Source organism: Notothenia rossii (assembly GCF_949606895.1).
Source record: "Notothenia rossii genome assembly, contig: scaffold_129, whole genome shotgun sequence".
Taxonomy (NCBI): Eukaryota; Metazoa; Chordata; class Actinopteri; order Perciformes; family Nototheniidae; genus Notothenia; species Notothenia rossii.
Genome location: NW_027639909.1, coordinates 19,227 through 42,919, shown reverse-complemented (window position 1 = coordinate 42,919; position 23,693 = coordinate 19,227). Strand labels below are relative to the sequence as shown.

Here is a 23,693-nt window from a genome sequence, read left to right as displayed (position 1 = left end):
GTCTGGAGCTCGCTGGGCTCCCGCATATGCTTTAATCACACTTTTGTCCATTTGCCTATCAGTTTGTTAACGAAGTGGACAGAGGCTGTTTTTCGCCCCTAAAAGTGACTTTTAACGGTGGTTTTTGCATTTTAATGATGGGTCTTATCATTGTGGAGGGTCCCCGACACAATGCACATAGTCTGGAGCTCGCGGGGTCCCGCATATGCTTTAATCACACTTTTGTCCATTTGCCTATCAGTTTGTTAACGAAGTGGACAGAGGGTGTTTTTTCCCCCTAAAAGTGACTTTTAATGGGGGTTTTTGCATTTAAATGATGGGTCTTATCATTCACGGGGGTCCCCGACACAATGCACATAGTCTGGAGCTCGCTGGGCTCCCGCATATGCTTTAATCACACTTTTGTCCATTTGCCTATCAGTTTGTTAACGAAGTGGACAGAGGGTGTTTTTTGCCCCTAAAAGTGACTTTTAACGGTGGTTTTTGCATTTAAATGATGGGTCTTATCATTGTGGAGGGTCCCCGACACAATGCACATAGTCTGGAGCTCGCGGGGGTCCCGCATATGCTTTAATCACACTTTTGTCCATTTGCCTATCAGTTTGTTAACGAAGTGGACAGAGGCTGTTTTTTGCCCCTAAAAGTGACTTTTAACGGTGGTTTTTGCATTTAAATGATGGGTCTTATCATTGTGGAGGGTCCCCGACACAATGCACATAGTCTGGAGCTCGCGGGGTCCCGCATATGCTTTAATCACACTTTTGTCCATTTGCCTATCAGTTTGTTAACGAAGTGGACAGAGGCTGTTTTTTGCCCCTAAAAGTGACTTTTAACGGTGGTTTTTGCATTTAAATGATGGGTCGTATCATTGTGGAGGGTCCCCGCCACAATGCACATAGTCTGGAGCTCGCGGGGGTCCCGCATATGCTTTAATCACACTTTTGTCCATTTGCCTATCAGTTTGTTAACGAAGTGGACAGAGGCTGTTTTTTTGCCCCTAAAAGTGACTTTTAACGGTGGTTTTTGCATTTAAATGATGGGTCTTATCATTGTGGAGGGTCCCCGACACAATGCACATAGTCTGGAGCTCGCGGGAGTCCCGCATATGCTTTAATCACACTTTTGTCCATTTGCCTATAGGTATAACGAAGTGGACAGAGGCTGTTTTTTCGCCCCTAAAAGTGACTTTTAACGGTGGTTTTTGCATTTTAATGATGGGTCTTATCATTGTGGAGGGTCCCCGACACAATGCACATAGTCTGGAGCTCGCGGGGTCCCGCATATGCTTTAATCCCACTTTTGTTCATTTGCCTATCAGTTTGTTAACGAAGTGGACAGAGGCTGTTTTTTGCCCCTAAAAGTGACTTTTAACGGTGGTTTTTGCATTTTAATGATGGGTCTTATCATTGTGGAGGGTCCCCGACACAATGCACATAGTCTGGAGCTCGCGGGGTCCCGCATATGCTTTAATCACACTTTTGTCCATTTGCCTATCAGTTTGTTAACGAAGTGGACAGAGGGTGTTTTTTCCCCCTAAAAGTGACTTTTAATGGGGGTTTTTGCATTTAAATGATGGGTCTTATCATTCACGGGGGTCCCCGACACAATGCACATAGTCTGGAGCTCGCTGGGCTCCCGCATATGCTTTAATCACACTTTTGTCCATTTGCCTATCAGTTTGTTAACGAAGTGGACAGAGGCTTTTTTTCGCCCCTAAAAGTGACTTTTAACGGTGGTTTTTGCATTTTAATGATGGGTCTTATCATTGTGGAGGGTCCCCGACACAATGCACATAGTCTGGAGCTCGCGGGGGTCCCGCATATGCTTTAATCCCACTTTTGTTCATTTGCCTATCAGTTTGTTAACGAAGTGGACAGAGGCTGTTTTTTGCCCCTAAAAGTGACTTTTAACGGTGGTTTTTGCATTTAAATGATGGGTCTTATCATTGTGGAGGGTCCCCGACACAATGCACATAGTCTGGAGCTCGCTGGGCTCCCGCATATGCTTTAATCACACTTTTGTCCATTTGCCTATCAGTTTGTTAACGAAGTGGACAGAGGGTGTTTTTTGCCCCTAAAAGTGACTTTTAACGGTGGTTTTTGCATTTAAATGATGGGTCTTATCATTGTGGAGGGTCCCCGACACAATGCACATAGTCTGGAGCTCGCGGGGGTCCCGCATATGCTTTAATCACACTTTTGTCCATTTGCCTATCAGTTTGTTAACGAAGTGGACAGAGGCTGTTTTTTGCCCCTAAAAGTGACTTTTAACGGTGGTTTTTGCATTTAAATGATGGGTCTTATCATTGTGGAGGGTCCCCGACACAATGCACATAGTCTGGAGCTCGCGGGGTCCCGCATATGCTTTAATCACACTTTTGTCCATTTGCCTATCAGTTTGTTAACGAAGTGGACAGAGGCTGTTTTTTGCCCCTAAAAGTGACTTTTAACGGTGGTTTTTGCATTTAAATGATGGGTCGTATCATTGTGGAGGGTCCCCGACACAATGCACATAGTCTGGAGCTCGCGGGGGTCCCGCATATGCTTTAATCAAACTTTTGTCCATTTGCCTATCAGTTTGTTAACGAAGTGGACAGAGGCTAATTTGTGCCCCTAAAAGTGACTTTTAACTGTGGTGTTTGCATTTAAATGATGGGTCTTATCATTGTGGAGGGTCCCCGACACAATGCACATAGTCTGGAGCTCGCGGGGGTCCCGCATATGCTTTAATCACACTTTTGTCCATTTGCCTATCAGTTTGTTAACGAAGTGGACAGAGGCTGTTTTTTGCCCCTAAAAGTGACTTTTAACGGTGGTTTTTGCATTTAAATGATGGGTCTTATCATTGTGGAGGGTCCCCGACACAATGCACATAGTCTGGAGCTCGCGGGAGTCCCGCATATGCTTTAATCACACTTTTGTCCATTTGCCTATAGGTATAACAAAGTGGACAGAGGCTGTTTTTTGCCCCTAAAAGTGACTTTTAACGGTGGTTTTTGCATTTAAATGATGGGTCTTATCATTGTGGAGGGTCCCCGACACAATGCACATAGTCTGGAGCTCGCGGGGGTCCCGCATATGCTTTAATCACACTTTTGGTCATTTGCCTATCAGTTTGTTAACGAAGTGGACAGAGGCTGTTTTTTGCCCCTAAAAGTGACTTTTAATGGGGGTTTTTGCATTTAAATGATGGGTCTTATCATTCAAGGGGGGCCCCGACACAATGCACATAGTCTGGAGCTCGCTGGGCTCCCACATATGCTTTAATCACACTTTTGTCCATTTGCCTATCAGTTTGTTAACGAAGTGGACAGAGGCTGTTTTTCGCCCCTAAAAGTGACTTTTAACGGTGTTTTTTGCATTTAAATGATGGGTCTTATCATTGTGGAGGGTCCCCGACACAATGCACATGGTCTGGAGCTCGCTGGGGTCCCGCAAATGCTTTAATCACACTTTTGTCCATTTGCCTATCAGTTTGTTAACGAAGTGGACAGAGGCTGTTTTTTCCCCCTAAAAGTGACTTTTAACGGTGGTTTTTGCATTTAAATGATGGGTCTTATCATTGTGGAGGGTCCCCGACATAATACACATAGTCTGGAGCTCGCGGGGGTCCCGCATATGCTTTAATCACACTTTTGTCCATTTGCCTATCAGTTTGTTAACGAAGTGGACAGAGGCTGTTTTTTCCCCCTAAAAGTGACTTTTAATGGGGGTTTTTGCATTTAAATGATGGGTCTTATCATTCACGGGGGTCCCCGACACAATGCACATAGTCTGGAGCTCGCGGGGTCCCGCATATGCTTTAATCACACTTTTGTCCATTTGCCTATCAGTTTGTTAACGAAGTGGACAGAGGCTGTTTTTCGCCCCTAAAAGTGACTTTTAACGGTGGTTTTTGCATTTAAATGATGGGTCTTATCATTGTGGAGGGTCCCCGACACAATGCACATAGTCTGGAGCTCGCGGGGTCCCGCATATGCTTTAATCACACTTTTGTCCATTTGCCTATCAGTTTGTTAACGAAGTGGACAGAGGCTGTTTTTCGCCCCTAAAAGTGACTTTTAACGGTGGTTTTTGCATTTAAATGATGGGTCTTATCATTGTGGAGGGTCCCCGACACAATGCACATGGTCTGGAGCTCGCTGGGGTCCCGCAAATGCTTTAATCACACTTTTGTCCATTTGCCTATCAGTTTGTTAACGAAGTGGACAGAGGCTGTTTTTTCCCCCTAAAAGTGACTTTTAACGGTGGTTTTTGCATTTAAATAATGGGTCTTATCATTGTGGAGGGTCCCCGACACAATACACATAGTCTGGAGCTCGCGGGGGTCCCGCATATGCTTTAATCACACTTTTGTCCATTTGCCTATCAGTTTGTTAACGAAGTGGACAGAGGCTGTTTTTTCCCCCTAAAAGTGACTTTTAATGGGGGTTTTTGCATTTAAATGATGGGTCTTATCATTCACGGGGGTCCCCGACACAATGCACATAGTCTGGAGCTCGCTGGGCTCCCGCATATGCTTTAATCACACTTTTGTCCATTTGCCTATCAGTTTGTTAACGAAGTGGACAGAGGCTAATTTTTGCCCCTTAAAAGTGACTTTTAACTGTGGTTTTTGCATTTAAATGATGGGTCTTATCATTGTGGAGGGTCCCCGACACAATACACATAGTCTGGAGCTCGCGGGGGTCCCGCATATGCTTTAATCACACTTTTGTCCATTTGCCTATCAGTTTGTTAACGAAGTGGACAGAGGCTGTTTTTTCCCCCTAAAAGTGACTTTTAACGGTGGTTTTTGCATTTAAATGATGGGTCTTATCATTGTGGAGGGTCCCCGACACAATACACATAGTCTGGAGTTCGCGGGGTCCCGCATATGCTTTAATCACACTTTTGTCCATTTGCCTATCAGTTTGTTAACGAAGTGGACAGAGGCTGTTTTTTCCTCCTAAAAGTGACTTTTAATGGGGGTTTTTGCATTTAAATGATGGGTCTTATCATTCACGGGGGTCCCCGACACAATGCACATAGTCTGGAGCTCGCTGGGCTCCCGCATATGCTTTAATCACACTTTTGTCCATTTGCCTATCAGTTTGTTAACGAAGTGGACAGAGGCTGTTTTTCGCCCGTAAAAGTGACTTTTAACGGTGGTTTTTGCATTTAAATGATGGGTCTTATCATTGTGGAGGGTCCCCGACACAACGCACATGGTCTGGAGCTTGCTGGGGTCCTGCAAATGCTTTAATCACACTTTTGTCCATTTGCCTATCAGTTTGTTAACGAAGTGGACAGAGGCTGTTTTTTGCCTCTAAAAGTGACTTTTAACGGTGGTTTTTGCATTTAAATGATGGGTCTTATCATTGTGGAGGGTCCCCGACAAAATACACATAGTCTGGAGCTCGCGGGGGTCCCGCATATGCTTTAATCACACTTTTGTCCATTTGCCTATCAGTTTGTTAACAAAGTGGACAGAGGCTGTTTTTTGCCCCTAAAAGTGACTTTTAACGGTGGTTTTTGCATTTAAATGATGGGTCTTATCATTCACGGGGGTCCCCGAAACAATGCACATAGTCTGGAGCTCGCTGGGCTCCCGCATATGCTTTAATCACACTTTTGTCCATTTGCCTATCAGTTTGTTAACGAAGTGGACAGAGGCTGTTTTTCGCCCCTAAAAGTGATTTTTAACGGTGGTTTTTGCATCTTAATGATGGGTCTTATCATTGTGGAGGGTCCCCGACACAATGCACATAGTCTGGAGCTCGCGGGGTCCCGCATATGCTTTAATCACACTTTTGTCCATTTGCCTATCAGTTTGTTAACGAAGTGGACAGAGGGTGTTTTTTCCCCCTAAAAGTGACTTTTAATGGGGGTTTTTGCATTTAAATGATGGGTCTTATCATTCACGGGGGTCCCCGACACAATGCACATAGTCTGGAGCTCGCTGGGCTCCCGCATATGCTTTAATCACACTTTTGTCCATTTGCCTATCAGTTTGTTAACGAAGTGGACAGAGGCTTTTTTTCGCCCCTAAAAGTGACTTTTAACGGTGGTTTTTGCATTTTAATGATGGGTCTTATCATTGTGGAGGGTCCCCGACACAATGCACATAGTCTGGAGCTCGCGGGGGTCCCGCATATGCTTTAATCCCACTTTTGTTCATTTGCCTATCAGTTTGTTAACGAAGTGGACAGAGGCTGTTTTTTGCCCCTAAAAGTGACTTTTAACGGTGGTTTTTGCATTTAAATGATGGGTCTTATCATTGTGGAGGATCCCCGACACAATGCACATAGTCTGGAGCTCGCTGGGCTCCCGCATATGCTTTAATCACACTTTTGTCCATTTGCCTATCAGTTTGTTAACGAAGTGGACAGAGGGTGTTTTTTGCCCCTAAAAGTGACTTTTAACGGTGGTTTTTGCATTTAAATGATGGGTCTTATCATTGTGGAGGGTCCCCGACACAATGCACATAGTCTGGAGCTCGCGGGGGTCCCGCATATGCTTTAATCACACTTTTGTCCATTTGCCTATCAGTTTGTTAACGAAGTGGACAGAGGCTGTTTTTTGCCCCTAAAAGTGACTTTTAACGGTGGTTTTTGCATTTAAATGATGGGTCTTATCATTGTGGAGGGTCCCCGACACAATGCACATAGTCTGGAGCTCGCGGGGTCCCGCATATGCTTTAATCACACTTTTGTCCATTTGCCTATCAGTTTGTTAACGAAGTGGACAGAGGCTGTTTTTTGCCCCTAAAAGTGACTTTTAACGGTGGTTTTTGCATTTAAATGATGGGTCGTATCATTGTGGAGGGTCCCCGACACAATGCACATAGTCTGGAGCTCGCGGGGGTCCCGCATATGCTTTAATCACACTTTTGTCCATTTGCCTATCAGTTTGTTAACGAAGTGGACAGAGGCTAATTTGTGCCCCTAAAAGTGACTTTTAACTGTGGTTTTTGCATTTAAATGATGGGTCTTATCATTGTGGAGGGTCCCCGACACAATGCACATAGTCTGGAGCTCGCGGGGGTCCCGCATATGCTTTAATCACACTTTTGTCCATTTGCCTATCAGTTTGTTAACGAAGTGGACAGAGGCTGTTTTTTGCCCCTAAAAGTGACTTTTAACGGTGGTTTTTGCATTTAAATGATGGGTCTTATCATTGTGGAGGGTCCCCGACACAATGCACATAGTCTGGAGCTCGCGGGAGTCCCGCATATGCTTTAATCACACTTTTGTCCATTTGCCTATAGGTTTGTTACACTCTAAAAAGTATATTTTGGAAAAGTTGAAGTAAAGCACTTTTTTGAATAAATCTGATTCAGATTTCTGCTTTAGCGACGGCACTGTACTTTTGTGTATTATATCAACTTCAAATTGTGCTTTACTACATTGACCTGCTATTCTTATGCAAATGCAAGCGCTTCAATTAGGTTTTCCTGTCTAACGTCATGACGTAGACGTTGAACGTCAACGTCTTTTCCAGCAAGATTTTTCTAGCTGAAGCTGCCATTTTTTCTCCTCGTCAATCTCATCGTCCATGCGGTCAAGGTCACTCTGAAAAACGGTAAGTTTAATGCAGACAAAGTCATGTTTTACACATTTAAATTGTCAGATAACAAATGTTCTGCCTGTATGGGTCAAATGTACGTCTTAAGGGTTAACTTTAGTTAACTAACTGAACCGGGCCAGCTAGTTAAGTCATGCTAACTTTAACATGTTCGATGCATTTAAATGATTTTGTGAAATGTGTTAGCCATATGTTTAAACCACTGGTGTGCTAAAGGTAATGTGGCATTTCATTTAGCATTTTGCTAGAGGACACTACCGGACTGTGAGAGTAAATGCTAGGTGAGTAACTTGTGCAAGTAATTTGCACGCGGGGCTCTCGTGGTGTAATACCGTTACTGAAAGTAGTCTTAAGTTAACGTATGTCATACTGTGTACTGGTTAAGCTGCTTATTTGCACATTAGCACGGATACATTTAAGCGTACATGTGTTTGCAACTGTGCTGCGCGCTCGCAGTTCTGTTACGACGTTTGGGTGTTTTACTGCCGTCTCAGTTAACGTATTTAGTGAGACACAGGCGATGAGAGAGGGTGCACGTCGTTCTCATGAACGCACAGTGGTGAGTCTGGCGCTTATTAAACAACACTGCTCTGCTGCTATTCCTAAAAGGAATTCCTAAAAGGAATAGCAGCAGATATAATAATAGCAGCTTCCTAAAAGGAATAGCAGCAGAGCATGTAAAAAATGTAACTCCGCCAGCCCGTAATCGCGCCCCCGTAATGCTGCCAGTCCGACGTGTTCCCATTCCGACAGTCCTGTGCGCGTATGCTAATTAGCCATGTGCGCCAAACAGAAGAAGGGCCCTATCTTCTGCCCGGCGCAATTTACTTTAGTTATACCATATATATATATGATATATATATATATATATATAATAGTTTTACCGTGAGTAAGTGTTTAAAAGAATTAATGAATGCGGGTGATGCTTGGTGCGCGTGTGTGTGCGCCCATCTGTCTAAACACACGCAAATTAAACACGTAAGTGTATGAGAAGGAGATCGAGTCAGTCGACCTGCGATAAGCAGCTGATTCTGAACGAACTCGTCTTCGAGATGGACGTGTTCTAACGCATTTTTAATCGATGAAATGTTAACACAACAGTATATATCTGACCATTTAATTTTCGAAATTAAATGGTCCCCCCCCACCCGCCCCAACAACTCCGCCAGCCGGTAATCGCGCCCCCCCCCCAACAAATCCACCACACATTGCTACCTGGTCTGTGGGAAACACTGCTTAATATTAATGCATTTTTTATTTGCTTTTCATGATTCTTTCCCTAAAAGACAGTGATTTTTTTCTGGCTTTAATGTGACAGCGTGTACAGGACAGTGTTTTGTTAATGTACTCATAGTTTTGCAAAATGTAGTATTAATGCTCACAAATTAGTAACCCATTGCAGCTTAAATCTGAAAAAACTATTTAAGAAATCCTATCTAGGCCTGAATGTGAACTGACTGTAATGAAAACTGAGCCTCAGAGATAAAAAAATAATAATAATTTTGAAGATATCCACATTGGATTTGATGAATTCAGACCGTTGAAGTCTTGCTTTAGCTTAAGATAAAGTTTTTAACAGTTGATTTATATTTAAATTTATTTGGGAAAGTGAGCACTTTACAACCTGTACTGACAGAAAAAACAATCAAATGGCCACAAATTGCTTCCAATGGGCATGTGTGTATTTCCCTTAAGACAGACTTGATAACTGTAAACCTATCCCTTAAGGCACTGTTCGTCAATCTTTAAAAAAAAAACAATTCAGCATTGTGAATACAGAGATGTTATTGCCAAATAACCATTGAAATATGTTCTGTAATATTTAAACAATACCTGCATGTTATGGCATTTATTCTCAATTATATTAAGGTGAATGGTAGGCTATTACAAACTACATTTACACTGTTGCTGTCTTTGATGCCTCAGTCAGATAGGAATGCAGTTTCATATTTATCATACCATTTACAACAATCACCTTTTATGCAGTCAGTGTGAATAAATATTAATTTGCAGCATTTCAATGACTATTTACGGGCACTATGGCCGTTGCATGAAGTTTGCAAAGGCTGCTACACATTTCGAGTTTATTGTGATTTATAAAATGAAACTGGGGCTACTCCAGGGGCTTCATTTAAAAAAAGGGCTTATGATTCAAGTCAAAAGGTGGAATACGGATGAAACACCAAAGTTCTTGTGCATCAATATATTTCAGATTTATATAACACGTGGACACTCTACGCTGGTTTGACTTTATAAATTACAATCAACTCTAAATGTGTCGCAACCTTTGCAGTTTCATGTAAGGCCCATAAATTGTCAGTGAAACACCCCAAATTAGTATTTGTTTACACTGACTGCAAGGTCAGGATTTGCCATGATCACTCAAGGTGATCGTGGCAAATGCTGTCAGAACAAACTGTGAACGTATAGCCACTTTCAAAACGGTTCGTGCTTTAGAACAAAAGTACACGTTGAAGACGCATATAAAACGAACATGAAGCCATAAAAATGAACACAATATGTGAAAAATATGAAACTGCACACCTATATGCCTGACTGAGGCATCGAAAACTGCATCATTGTAAACGTAATTTGTAATGTGCTGTTCATGTTAATATTAATGAGAATAAATTCCATAACATGCAGGTATGGTTTCAATATTTCAGAACATATTTCAATTGTTCTTTTGCAATAAGATATGTTTGTATTCATGATCGCTGAGTCCTGTTTTTTGGTCATTCCCTGTGAAATGTATTGGGTTTTTATTTATTCATAAGAATGGATTCATCCGTTTTTGCAAAGTAACTTATGTTTGACACATGACGTGATATTTGTATACATTTTACACAAAAACGTAGTTTCTCGCGTTTTCGTCACCATTTGTAATTTCTGTGCGTACGCCTGGATCAGTGTCCGTGGAGAACTGCACATTCTCCCGTCAAGTTTGTTTTTTATAAATCCAAAAGTGCTTAGAGTGGCGTGCGCCATCTTCTATAAATGAGGCCCCTGGTGTGAGAAACTGCCTTAAGGTTTATTCTGAGAGGGCTGGCTACATTAACAGACTGTTGTGTTTAAACAATTGGCTCCACCACCACTATCTCCTTAAAAATTCAACCTACAAAGGAACTCCCAATAAAGCCAGTTTCTTTGTTTTTTTTTCAGTTTTCCGCTTCATGTGGAGATGCAAGGACTGTGGGATTGTGTTAAGAAGAAGATCTGAGCTGCTCAAGCATTACAAACTGAATCATAGGCACTATGGACGGGGCCATTCATATCCATGTACCTATTTAAATTGTACATGTAGATTCAAAACTTGGAATGCCCTACTAAGTCATTTATCAAGGAATCACCCTGCCCAACAAACTATCAACAAAGCTGCATCAACGTTCACATGCCATATTTGTGTTCATAATCAACTCTGCACTGAGAGGGAATTTTTTCAACACATCTTTAATCATCTTAAAAATAAGGAGACTGTTACATGCGTGTTCCAAGACTGCGAATATAAAACCAATATATATGAGAACTTCAAAAGCCATAAATACAGGAAACATTCTGGGACGGGGAATATCTTTAAGCCTGGTATTAATTCTGTTACAGAATCCTTTGCCAGTCTTGCCAGTGATATTTCAGATGGGGAACGTATAGAGAGCAATGACAATTTAGATTCTGCTTTTGTCGATGGGGTTTCTGAGAACTTGGAGAAGGATATCGAGCTTAAACTTGCGTCAGTCCTTCTTAAGTTAGAAAACATCTTTCTTGTGTCAAATGCTGCGGTAGATGAACTTCTGCAGGAGTTTAACTATTTGATTGGTTCTCTTTCTCTGCCAATCACTCAAAAGACTATTAACCAAGTATTACAAGATAATGGTTGCCAGTTTGACCAGTCAGTGGTTAAAAAACTAGCCAGTGCACTCTGTGATAGAAACCCTGTTAAAAAAGCAATTGGAGATAAAGGCCCACTTTCCAGTGCTTGGAGGCGAAAGGCTTACTATAAGAGACACTTTAATGTAGTGGAACCAGTGGAATATATACTAGACCAAAAGAATGGAAAGTCATTCCAATATATTCCAATTTTAAAGTCTTTGGTACAAATTCTTGACTGCCAGACAATCTTAGATCAGGCTGTTAATTTGAATACTTTAGATAAAGAATCACAGGGAACTTGTGCACAGATATACAGATCTTTCTTTGATGGTGCCTTGTTCAAAGAAAATGGACTTTTGTCTAAACAGGAAAGCCTTTCCTTGATATTATATATTGACGATTTTGAAATATGTAATCCCCTTGGTACATCCAGAAGGAAGCATAACATCTGTGGTTTGTATTGGATTCTGGGCAATTTACCACCGGGCTGTAACTCTGCTTTGTCCTCCATCTATTTGGCAGCTTTAATTAAAAGTACTGATCTGAAGTGCTATGGCTATGATAAAGTGTTAGAACCTTTTCTTAACGATCTTGTCATATTGGAACAGAAAGGGATATTTGTGTCAAAGTTGGGCAGAACAATAAAAGGCACAGTTCAGTGTGTGGTTGCTGACAACCTTGGGGCACACGGTATTGCTGGATTTGTTGAGAATTTCTCAGGGTCATATGTATGCAGATTTTGCACTGCAGAAAAAGCAGACATCCAGACTCAAGAAGTTAGAAGCGGCGTCTTTCCTTTGAGAACCAAAGACATTCATGCCGATCATTTAAGAACAATTGAGGAAAATGGGTTGCCCAATTATTATGGTGTGAAATCAGAGTGTATTTTATCAAAGCACCTCTCCTATTTTGACGTTACCTCTGGGTTTCCTCCCGATATCGTGCATGATCTTTTCGAAGGTATTGTTCCTTTTGAACTTGCACTTTGCCTGAGTGTATTCATTAAAAAAAAGTATACCACATTATCTACATTAAATGATGCAATATCATCTTTCAACTTTAAGTGGGCTGACAAAACTAATCGACCTCATCCTGTGCCTCTCAGTTTTGGGTCCAGAAAAACTGTTGGGGGAAATGCGCATGAGAACTGGAGTCTAATCAGATGTTTGCCTTTGTTGATTGGGCGGAGAGTTCCCTGTGAGGAACCAGCTTGGCAGATCTTAACAGACCTGAAGGACATTGTGGATCTAGTAGTCAGTCCCATTCAATCCCAGGACTCCATTGCATATCTTGATTTTAAGATCTCTGAGCACCGAATTAGATTCCAAGAGGTTTTCCCAGACTGTCCCCTTAAACCAAAACACCATTTCTTAGAACATTACCCATACTTGATCCATCAATTTGGTCCACTAGTTTCCCTATGGACGATGCGTTTTGAAGCAAAGCATAGCTTTTTTAAAAGAGTTGCCAGGAATATCAGGTGCTTCAAAAACGTGCTACTTTCCCTTTCAGAGAGACATCAGTATCAGATTGCCCATCATTTGCATGCATGTAGCTTTACCAGACCTCTATTGGAAGTGACAAATGTTTCCACTGTACACATCGATGTTCTTAACAAGGACATTTCAAATGCTCTGAGACAGAAGTCTTCAGATATGGACACAGTGGGCTTGGCCAAAAGCGTGACATATGATGGACTAAACTACAAGTGTGGAATGATCTTGATCCAAGGCTCACTGGGAGGACTGCCAGAGTTTAGTGAAATCATCCAAATGGTGATACTGCAGGACAAGTTGATCTTCATTGTGAAGAAGCTCATTGGATGGTATATTGAACACTATAGAGCTTTTGATCTCAAACCATCCCCAGTCGAGGAAGTGGAACTTATTGAGCCACAAGAACTACATGATACATACCCACTGGCGGACTACAAAATTGGAGGGATGCGTCTTGTCACATTGAAAAGATATATCCATGTTTAAAGGGTGAGCTCTCTCCATGTAATGTTGTTTTATTTTGTTCTCAATACAAGCCAAAGGTGGTCCACTTACAGAAGGTAAATTACAGGACATGAATTATGAGAACCTTTTAACTGCATGTGGGTGTTTTTTGTTTTTTTATTGATTGCCCTTAAGGGATAGTTAAGTATTTTTTAAAGTGATTTGCCTCACCTTATTGTGCTTTTGCTCTCTTTTCAGACTGCCATGGCTCATTCCACGACTGCCAGACTTAAAGTGATTTTGGGGGACAACAACATTGAAAAACTGACACTTCCCAATGGCATACCAGAGTCACTAGATGACCTTATCGGCACGATAAGGAGTACATTCGGATTAAAGTGCAGCTTGAAACTGCAGTACATGGACCAAGATTTTGGCAATGACTTTTTCAATCTGAACTCTACTGCTGAACTTCAGAATTTGGGGACAATCAAGGTGATCCAGCAAACAACCTTGATCAGTGCCACTGCATCCTCTGCTTCTGTTTCACCCGAGTCGGATGACTGTGTCTCACTGGCATCAAACGATACTATACTGCTTTCATCCCCCGAGTCTCTGTCATCTCGAACCAAGCAGTGGCCAGAAGAATTTCCAATTCCTCAATTTTCCTACGACACAGAGTTGCAGTTAGTGAAAGGTAATTCTGAGTGCCAGGTTGGAAACAAGTTGTTGACCTTGAGCTCCAGAATGAAATCAGATATCTTGAATAGAGTAGTTGAAGAAATTTACCAATATAAGGCCTACCCGGAGGATGCACATTTCTGCACAGTTGCAGAGGCCTTAATCAAAAAGCACCCTTGTTTAAAAGAGCCTGGCTCATTCAATGGCTGCTATGGCTGGAAACAGCGACTGAAGTACAAAATGGGGAACTACCGGACTCAACTCAAAGTGCAAGGGGGGGGGCAGAGCTGTCAGTAAATTCCCTGAAATCAAAATCAACGTCAGATGCTTTCCCTGCTAAAAAGGTGAAGAGGCCAAAACGATCCGAAGCCAACTTCTATCCATCCTTCCCTACTGGAGAAACTGAGGACAGCATGGAAAAAGAGAGAATAGAACTTCTGACGGATGTCAAGATGAGGAACAATGAAAGGGTAATCACGAACAAAATGGCTTGCACGTTTGCCTACAGGCGACAAGAGGTGGTCAACCAAGAACCCAGCATTGAAGACTTTAAAGACAGGTGGCCTGCCCTGTTCCATCAGAAAGAGGTATGGTAACAATGGAACTGAAATGACACAAATTGAACAGTTTATTGACAGAATTTACATATTCAAGTAAACTTTTCGTTGCATTGACATTTTGCCTGTTGTGTATGCAGGCTTCAGTGTTTACGTTGTTAAAACTGAGATTGTATGTGAGGTAATTTGCATGTCCTTTTTATTTATTCATTGTCATCTGTTTTAGATCAATGCAGAGTTCCTGAGGCTCATGGCTGTTCCTCTTGAGGATAAGTTCTTTGCCCAGTTAGACATCCAATCAAGTCAGCTAATCAGAGTCATCCGTGCCAAAGGTGGAGCAACACGCCGAAAGACTGCTGACATCATGGACATTTTGGACCAGGTACATCTAGAGCATCAAAAGTAACAAGTTTCCTTGGTTGCTTAGAGGGTGTCACAGTACCCCTATCTATTAAAGATGCATCATCCGGGTTAGCTTAGCTCCAGCGCCGGTAGCTAAGGGGATCAATAGCGTGCCTCCGCTGGCAGCAAGAAGATGAACTAAACGACTCACTAAACGCTTCTGTTTATTTACCAAGTTATGTTATGCTCGTTATTTCTGGCACGTGTTATTTTATAACCAAATGCATACTGGTAGGAAACCGCATGGGATGTAAACAAGACGTCAGTGACTATAAGGAGCAGAAGAGAGGTTGCTGTGAAGATCCAGAACTGTATAGATTTGAACCAGAATAAGCAGAGGAGCACCTAGATGTTTTGGAAGGGGAGCTGGTGAGGAGAGAGGCTGAGGCTGATGTACTGAGTGGATACGTGGGAAAGTTTCAATAACTGCCGGTTGAGTGACAGATTATTGATAAACAGATTGTTTTAACACAATCTGTTGTACTGTCCTCTCGCCTGATATATCAAACCTTCCAATTGATGGCAGCTCCCGGTGTACTCAAAGGCACTGGTTTGCTGTCGGCAGGTGGACAAGCCCCACATCGACACCGCTAATGACTCTCTCCTCGTCCCCAGGCTGTTAACCAGCCTCTCCTCTCCCGCTCTCCTTCCAAAACATGTAGTTTCTCCTCTGTGGTTCAAATCCATACAGTTCTGTATCTACGCAGCAATCTCTCTTCTGCTCCATATAGTCACCAACATCTTGTTTACAAACTGAAAAGCCCATCTGCGTGAGTTTGTGTATGCCCGCTGTGCTCTTTCCTACCGGTATGTATGTATGTATGTATGTATGTATGTATGTATGTATGTATGTAGGTGGTTCTAAAATGACACAACGTGCCAAAAATCACGAGCGCAACATAATGTGGTAAATAAACGAGCACAAGTGTTTGGTGATTGGTTTAGTTTTATCTTCTTGCTGTAAGTGGAGGCAGGCTACATGTTCCCCATAGCTACCAGTGCTAGAGCCAAGATAACCCGGATGAGCGACCTATGCCCCTAACTTCATTAAAAATGCACGCACAGTTAAAGGGAAGGTTTCTGTTGCCTTGCAAAGTGCTAAAAATTAAAAATATTCCTTTAAGTTTTAGGAGTAGGGACACCTGTCTTCAGAGATTTTGAAGATTAAATTAATCAAGATTTTATTGTCCTAGACTGAGGACATTCATCTTCGAAGGGAGTGTGTCCTGAAAGCCCTCATCTTCTTCCTTGGCGAGGATGCAGATGACCTGATCAAGGAATATCGTGTAAGTTTCCACAGCAATTTGCATGTCTGCTCATCTCATATTAATCCTGTAAAACATACAGACATTTTTGTCAACTATAATTACTGAAACCTGGTTGGATTGACTACATGTTGTATTTATAATATATGTAGTGATTCTTGCGTAGAGCTACTGGTGAAAAGGTTAGTCTAGAGTCCTGCAAAACATCAAGACACACTTTGACCCTTTCACGATACCAGGCTTTGCCAATAATGAGATGTGTGGCTGAGCCTTTAAAAGGCTCCAATCCATATAGCACTATTCAGTGAAATGAAGTCGATGTGATTTTGCAGTTGTCTTTTTAATGTGAGGCGTGAATAAAAGTACAAAGTGATGACAGTGATGTTTTGTGTCATGTACTTTAGGACTCTGGACCAGAGGACGTTCAAAGGGACCTGGAGCATCTCACTGTGGCAGTGTTTGTCATTCGAAGGGACGGGGAAGGACCGCAGGAGCCACCTGAAGACATGGGCATCGTCATCGAGGGCGTGAAGGTGTTGCATGGACTGACTTCAGTTGCCTCAGCTTGTGCCCTGCTTCTAGGTTTGCTATATGCACTTAACCTAGCTTATCCCAAACCCCTTCGTTTTACTTTCGAAGTGCTCCAGAAAATCATCATGGAGCTTGATCAACACAAGATGTCCCCCAAAGTCCAAAATCTGTATGGCAGTCTTCAAAGCTCGCAGTAATGACACGCATCACAATTGATTCCCTTTCTGGACCCAAAAATGGCCTAGGGAGGAACAATGTTAAGACTTGAAACTGAAGCCTCTTTGGGTGTTTTTGCCTTTGTGTGGTTAAAGAGACAATCGAGAGACAAATATTCTTCAAACCACAAGATATACTTGATTTTGTTGCAGGTTTTTGGAGGTGCAGGAGTTTTTCTCCAAACATGTTTCCTTCATTTTCTGGGGAAATGTTGAGCTTAGAGCTCAAATACCTTACTGAGGTGTTAATGTGTTATCAATTGTGCACACTGTTGTGTGTCCGATTTTAAATCGTAAATTTAGTGCCTTTCATCTATACTTTTATTTCTTTTTTTTTGAAGTAAAAAAAACGACCTGTAAGTCATATTGTGAAACTAACTTACAGGATTTTCTTTTTTCAAAAACTGGCGGCTGCCAGAAGTATGCTACAAACGCTTTTGTACGGTTGCCGAAACTGAAGAAAGGCCTTTTATTTATTTTATTTTTATATATTTTTTTTGTTACTACTGTGTCTACGAGCTTATGCTGGTAAAAACTGGTTCTATATGGGAAAGATTTTGCTTGCCCAAACTGTTATGCACTTTTTATGCATTAGTCTTGTGATTGTTAAAATGCATATTTGTTCAAATGTAATTGTCCTTTAAGCTATCCTGGATGAGCAACCTTTGTTGACCGCTACATCAAAAATGCATGCAGTTACAGGAATGGTTAGGCAATTCAAAATGTCTAAAATCTACATTTGTTGTCTAAACTGTAATGCATGTTGTGCATATGTGTTTAAAGAAAAAAGTAAACTGTATGCATTTAATGTGTTGGAAGATGTCGGCATATTGCGTTTTATACTTTCATATAATAAAGTATTCACAAACAGTGAAAATGTGATATTTTTTTGAAAGCCAACTTACATTTTTAATTGTAAAAAAAGTATTTTATTATGTTGAGCAAACTTACATTTCACATTAAGGTTACTATAAAAATATTCTTAACCTCAAGGCAGAATATTGGGTTCTAAGGAAGCAGTATTTTACTTTAGGATATAGCAGAAAATGTAGTTGGAAAACAAGGACATTTTAATTTGTTGTGCATTCATTTTAAGTTTGATTGATGCAAATTGTTTATTTGAAAACTAACATATTAGTAATTCGATCTGACTTAAAATAATTGGGTCAGTCTAACTTGCTATTTTTATTTGAATAAACTTAATTAATTTATGTGTTACCAATTGAAGTAATTCAATTAAGTTGATCCAACTATTTTCTTTTTACAGTGTAACGAAGTGGACAGAGGCTGTTTTTTCCCCCTAAAAGTGACTTTTAATGGGGGTTTTTGCATTTAAATGATGGGTCTTATCATTTACGGGGGTCCCCGACACAATGCACATAGTCTGGAGCTCGCTGGGCTCCCGCATATGCTTTAATCACACTTTTGTCCATTTGCTTATCAGTTTGTTTACGAAGTGGACAGAGGCTGTTTTTCGCCCCTAAAAGTGACTTTTAACGGTGGTTTTTGCATTTTAATGATGGGTCTTATCATTGTGGAGGGTCCCCGACACAACGCACATGGTCTGGAGCTCGCTGGGGTCCCGCAAATGCTTTAATCACACTTTTGTCCATTTGCCTATCAGTTTGTTAACAAAGTGGACAGAGGCTGTTTTTTGCCCCTAAAAGTGACTTTTAACGGTGGTTTTTGCATTTAAATGATGGGTCTTATCATTGTGGAGGGTCCCCGACACAATGCACATAGTCTGGAGCTCGTGGCGTCCCGCATATGCTTTAATCACACTTTTGTCCATTTGCCTATCAGTTTGTTAACGAAGTGGACAGAGGCTAATTTGTGCCCCTAAAAGTGACTTTTAACTGTGGTTTTTGCATTTAAATGATGGGTCTTATCATTGTGGAGGGTCCCCGACACAATGCACATAGTCTGGAGCTCGCGGGGGTCCCGCATATGCTTTAATCACACTTTTGGTCATTTGCCTATCAGTTTGTTAACGAAGTGGACAGAGGCTGTTTTTTGCCCCTAAAAGTGACTTTTAATGGGGGTTTTTGCATTTAAATGACGGGTCTTATCATTCAAGGGGGGCCCCGACACAATGCACATAGTCTGGAGCTCGCTGGGCTCCCGCATATGCTTTAATCACACTTTTGTCCATTTGCCTATCAGTTTGTTAACGAAGTGGACAGAGGCTGTTTTTCGCCCCTAAAAGTGACTTTTAACGGTGGTTTTTGCATTTAAATGATGGGTCTTATCATTGTGGAGGGTCCCCGACACAATGCACATGGTCTGGAGCTCGCTGGGGTCCCGCAAATGCTTTAATCACACTTTTGTCCATTTGCCTATCAGTTTGTTAACGAAGTGGACAGAGGCTGTTTTTTGCCCCTAAAAGTGACTTTTAACGGTGGTTTTTGCATTTAAATGATGGGTCTTATCATTGTGGAGGGTCCCCGACACAATGCACATAGTCTGGAGCTCGCGGGGGTCCCGCATATGCTTTAATCAAACTTTTGTCCATTTGCCTATAGGTTTGTTAACGAAGTGGACAGAGGCTGTTTTTTCCCCCTAAAAGTTACTTTTAATGTGGGTTTTTGCATTTAAATGATGGGTCTTATCATTTACGGGGGTCCCCGACACAATGCACATAGTCTGGAGCTCGCTGGGCTCCCGCATATGCTTTAATCACACTTTTGTCCATTTGCCTATCAGTTTGTTAACGAAGTGGACAGAGGCTGTTTTTTCCCCCTAAAAGTGACTTTTAACGGTGGTTTTTGCATTTAAATGATGGGTCTTATCATTGTTGAGGGTCCCCGACACAATGCACATAGTCTGGAGCTCGCGGGGGTCCCGCATATGCTTTAATCACACTTTTGTCCATTTGCCTATAAGTTTGTTAACGAAGTGGACAGAGGCTGTTTTTTGCCCCTAAAAGTGACTTTTAACGGTGGTTTTTGCATTTAAATGATGGGTCTTATCATTGTGGAGGGTCCCCGACACAATGCACATAGTCTGGAGCTCGCGGGGTCCCGCATATGCTTTAATCACACTTTTGTCCATTTGCCTATCAGTTTGTTAACGAAGTGGACAGAGGCTGTTTTTTGCCCCTAAAAGTGACTTTTAACGGTGGTTTTTGCATTTAAATGATGGGTCGTATCATTGTGGAGGGTCCCCGACACAATGCACATAGTCTGGAGCTCGCGGGGGTCCAGCATATGCTTTAATCACACTTTTGTCCATTTGCCTATCAGTTTGTTAACGAAGTGGACAGAGGCTGTTTTTTGCCCCTAAAAGTGACTTTTAACGGTGGTTTTTGCATTTAAATGATGGGTCTTATCATTGTGGAGGGTCCCCGACACAATGCACATAGTCTGGAGCTCAAGGGGTCCCGCATATGCTTTAATCACACTTTTGTCCATTTGCCTATCAGTTTGTTAACGAAGTGGACAGAGGGTGTTTTTTCCCCCTAAAAGTGACTTTTAATGGGGGTTTTTGCATTTAAATGATGGGTCTTATCATTCACGGGGGTCCCCGACACAATGCACATAGTCTGGAGCTCGCTGGGCTCCCGATAATGCTTTAATCACACTTTTGTTCATTTGCCTATCAGTTTGTTAACGAAGTGGACAGAGGCTGTTTTTTGCCCCTAAAAGTGACTTTTAACGGTGCTTTTTGAATTTAAATGATGGGTCTTATCATTGTGGAGGGTCCCCGACACAATGCACATAGTCTGGAGCTCGCGGGGGTCCCGCATATGCTTTAATCACACTTTTCAATGCACATGGTCTGGAGCTCGCTGGGGTCCCGCAAATGCTTTAATCACACTTTTGTCCATTTGCCTATCAGTTTGTTAACGAAGTGGACAGAGGCTGTTTTTCGCCCCTAAAAGTGACTTTTAATGGTGGGTTTTGCATTTAAATGATGGGTCTTATCATTGTGGAGGGTCCCCGACACAATGCAACTAGTCTGGAGCTCGCTGGGGTCCCGCAAATGCTTTAATCACACTTTTGTCCATTTGCCTATCAGTTTGTTACGAAGTGGACAGAGGCTGTTTTTTCCCCCTAAAAGTTACTTTTAATGTGGGTTTTTGCATTTAAATGATGGGTCTTATCATTTACGGGGGTCCCCGACACAATGCACATAGTCTGGAGCTCGCTGGGCTCCCGCATATGCTTTAATCACACTTTTGTCCATTTGCCTATCAGTTTGTTAACGAAGTGGACAGAGGGTGTTTTTTGCCCCTAAAAGTTACTTTTAACGGTGGTTTTTGCATTTAAATGATGGGTCTTATCATTGTGGAGGGTCCCCGACACAATGCACATAGTCTGGAGCTCGCGGGGTTCCCGCATAAGCTTTAATCACACTTTTGTCCATTTGCCTATCAGTTTGTTAACGAAGTGGACAGAGGCTAATTTTTGCCCCTTAAAAGTGACTTTTAACTGTGGTTTTTGCATTTAAATGATGGGTCTTATCATTGTGGAGGGTCCCCGACACAATACACATAGTCTGGAGCTCGCGGGGGTCCCGCATATGCTTTAATCACACTTTTGTCCATTTGCCTATCAGTTTGTTAACGAAGTGGACAGAGGCTGTTTTTTCCCCCTAAAAGTGACTTTTAACGGTGGTTTTTGCATTTAAATGATGGGTCTTATCATTGTGGAGGGTCCCCGACACAATACACATAGTCTGGAGTTCGCGGGGTCCCGCATATGCTTTAATCACACTTTTGTCCATTTGCCTATCAGTTTGTTAACGAAGTGGACAGAGGCTGTTTTTTCCCCCTAAAAGTGACTTTTAATGGGGGTTTTTGCATTTAAATGATGGGTCTTATCATTCACGGGGGTCCCCGACACAATGCACATAGTCTGGAGCTCGCTGGGCTCCCGCATATGCTTTAATCACACTTTTGTCCATTTGCCTATCAGTTTGTTAACGAAGTGGACAGAGGCTGTTTTTCGCCCCTAAAAGTGACTTTTAACGGTGGTTTTTGCATTTAAATGATGGGTCTTATCATTGTGGAGGGTCCCCGACACAACGCACATGGTCTGGAGCTTGCTGGGGTCCCGCAAATGCTTTAATCACACTTTTGTCCATTTGCCTATCAGTTTGTTAACGAAGTGGACAGAGGCTGTTTTTTGCCTCTAAAAGTGACTTTTAACGGTGGTTTTTGCATTTAAATGATGGGTCTTATCATTGTGGAGGGTCCCCGACACAATACACATAGTCTGGAGCTCGCGGGGGTCCCGCATATGCTTTAATCACACTTTTGTCCATTTGCCTATCAGTTTGTTAACGAAGTGGACAGAGGCTGTTTTTTGCCCCTAAAAGTGACTTTTAACGGTGGTTTTTGCATTTAAATGATGGGTCTTATCATTCACGGGGGTCCCCGAAACAATGCACATAGTCTGGAGCTCGCTGGGCTCCCGCATATGCTTTAATCACACTTTTGTCCATTTGCCTATCAGTTTGTTAACGAAGTGGACAGAGGCTGTTTTTTGCCTCTAAAAGTGACTTTTAACGGTGGTTTTTGCATTTAAATGATGGGTCTTATCATTGTGGAGGGTCCCCGACACAATACACATAGTCTGGAGCTCGCGGGGGTCCCGCATATGCTTTAATCAAACTTTTGTCCATTTGCCTATAGTTTTGTTAACGAAGTGGACAGAGGCTGTTTTTTCCCCCTAAAAGTTACTTTTAATGTGGGTTTTTGCATTTAAATGATGGGTCTTATCATTTACGGGGGTCCCCGACACAATGCACATAGTCTGGAGCTCGCTGGGCTCCCGCATATGCTTTAGTCACACTTTTGTCCATTTGCCTATCAGTTTGTTAACGAAGTGGACAGAGGCTGTTTTTTGCCCCTAAAAGTGACTTTTAACGGTGGTTTTTGCATTTAAATGATGGGTCGTATCATTGTGGAGGGTCCCCGACACAATGCACATAGTCTGGAGCTCGCGGGGGTCCCGCATATGCTTTAATCACACTTTTGTCCATTTGCCTATCAGTTTGTTAACGAAGTGGACAGAGGCTGTTTTTTGCCCCTAAAAGTGACTTTTAACGGTGGTTTTTGCATTTAAATGATGGGTCGTATCATTGTGGAGGGTCCCCGACACAATGCACATAGTCTGGAGCTCGCGGGGGTCCCGCATATGCTTTAATCACACTTTTGTCCATTTGCCTATCAGTTTGTTAACGAAGTGGACAGAGGCTAATTTGTGCCCCTAAAAGTGACTTTTAAACTGTGGTTTTTGCATTTAAATGATGGGTCTTATCATTGTGGAGGGTCCCCGACACAATGCACATAGTCTGGAGCTCGCGGGGGTCCCGCGTATGCTTTAATCACACTTTTGTCCATTTGCCTATCAGTTTGTTAACGAAGTGGACAGAGGCTGTTTTTTGCCCCTAAAAGTGACTTTTAACGGTGGTTTTTGCATTTAAATGATGGGTCTTATCATTGTGGAGGGTCCCCGACACAATGCACATAGTCTGGAGCTCGCGGGAGTCCCGCATATGCTTTAATCACACTTTTGTCCATTTGCCTATAGGTTTGTTAACGAAGTGGACAGAGGGTGTTTTTTCCCCCTAAAAGTGACTTTTAATGGGGGTTTTTGCATTTAAATGATGGGTCTTATCATTCACGGGGGTCCCCCACACAATGCACATAGTCTGGAGCTCGCTG

At 42.1% G+C, this 23,693-nt stretch overlaps 2 protein-coding genes across 2 annotated transcripts; both read left to right on the top strand.

Annotated features, from left to right (window-relative positions):
• Positions 1 to 7,273: 7,273 nt before the first annotated feature.
• Positions 7,274 to 12,005, top strand: LOC307027253 (uncharacterized protein; the record flags this gene model as incomplete). Its single annotated transcript, XM_079695459.1, has 3 exons — positions 7,274 to 7,562; positions 10,728 to 11,950; positions 12,000 to 12,005. The coding sequence occupies exons 2-3, from the start codon at positions 10,739 to 10,741 to the stop codon at positions 12,003 to 12,005; spliced, it is 1,218 nt and encodes a 405-aa protein (XP_079551585.1). The 5' UTR covers positions 7,274 to 7,562; positions 10,728 to 10,738.
• Positions 12,006 to 14,357: 2,352 nt separating this feature from the next.
• LOC307027254 (uncharacterized protein) lies at positions 14,358 to 17,900 on the top strand. Its single transcript, XM_079695460.1, has 4 exons — positions 14,358 to 14,640; positions 14,837 to 14,992; positions 16,206 to 16,298; positions 16,682 to 17,900. Exons 1-4 carry the CDS (start codon positions 14,467 to 14,469, stop codon positions 17,003 to 17,005), a joined length of 747 nt encoding a protein of 248 aa, XP_079551586.1. The 5' UTR covers positions 14,358 to 14,466; the 3' UTR covers positions 17,006 to 17,900.
• The last annotated feature ends 5,793 nt before the right edge of the window (positions 17,901 to 23,693 follow it).

What these genes read in the sequence shown, in the direction of transcription:
- LOC307027254 (XM_079695460.1), top strand. Translation starts at nt 14,467, where the DNA reads ATGGAAAAAGAGAGAATAGAACTTCTGACGGATGTCAAGATGAGGAAC. An exon ending in CCCTGTTCCATCAGAAAGAG is followed by an intron (nt 14,641 to 14,836) that starts GTATGGTAACAA and finishes CATCTGTTTTAG; the next exon opens with ATCAATGCAGAGTTCCTGAG. An exon ending in TCATGGACATTTTGGACCAG is followed by an intron (nt 14,993 to 16,205) that starts GTACATCTAGAG and finishes TTATTGTCCTAG; the next exon opens with ACTGAGGACATTCATCTTCG.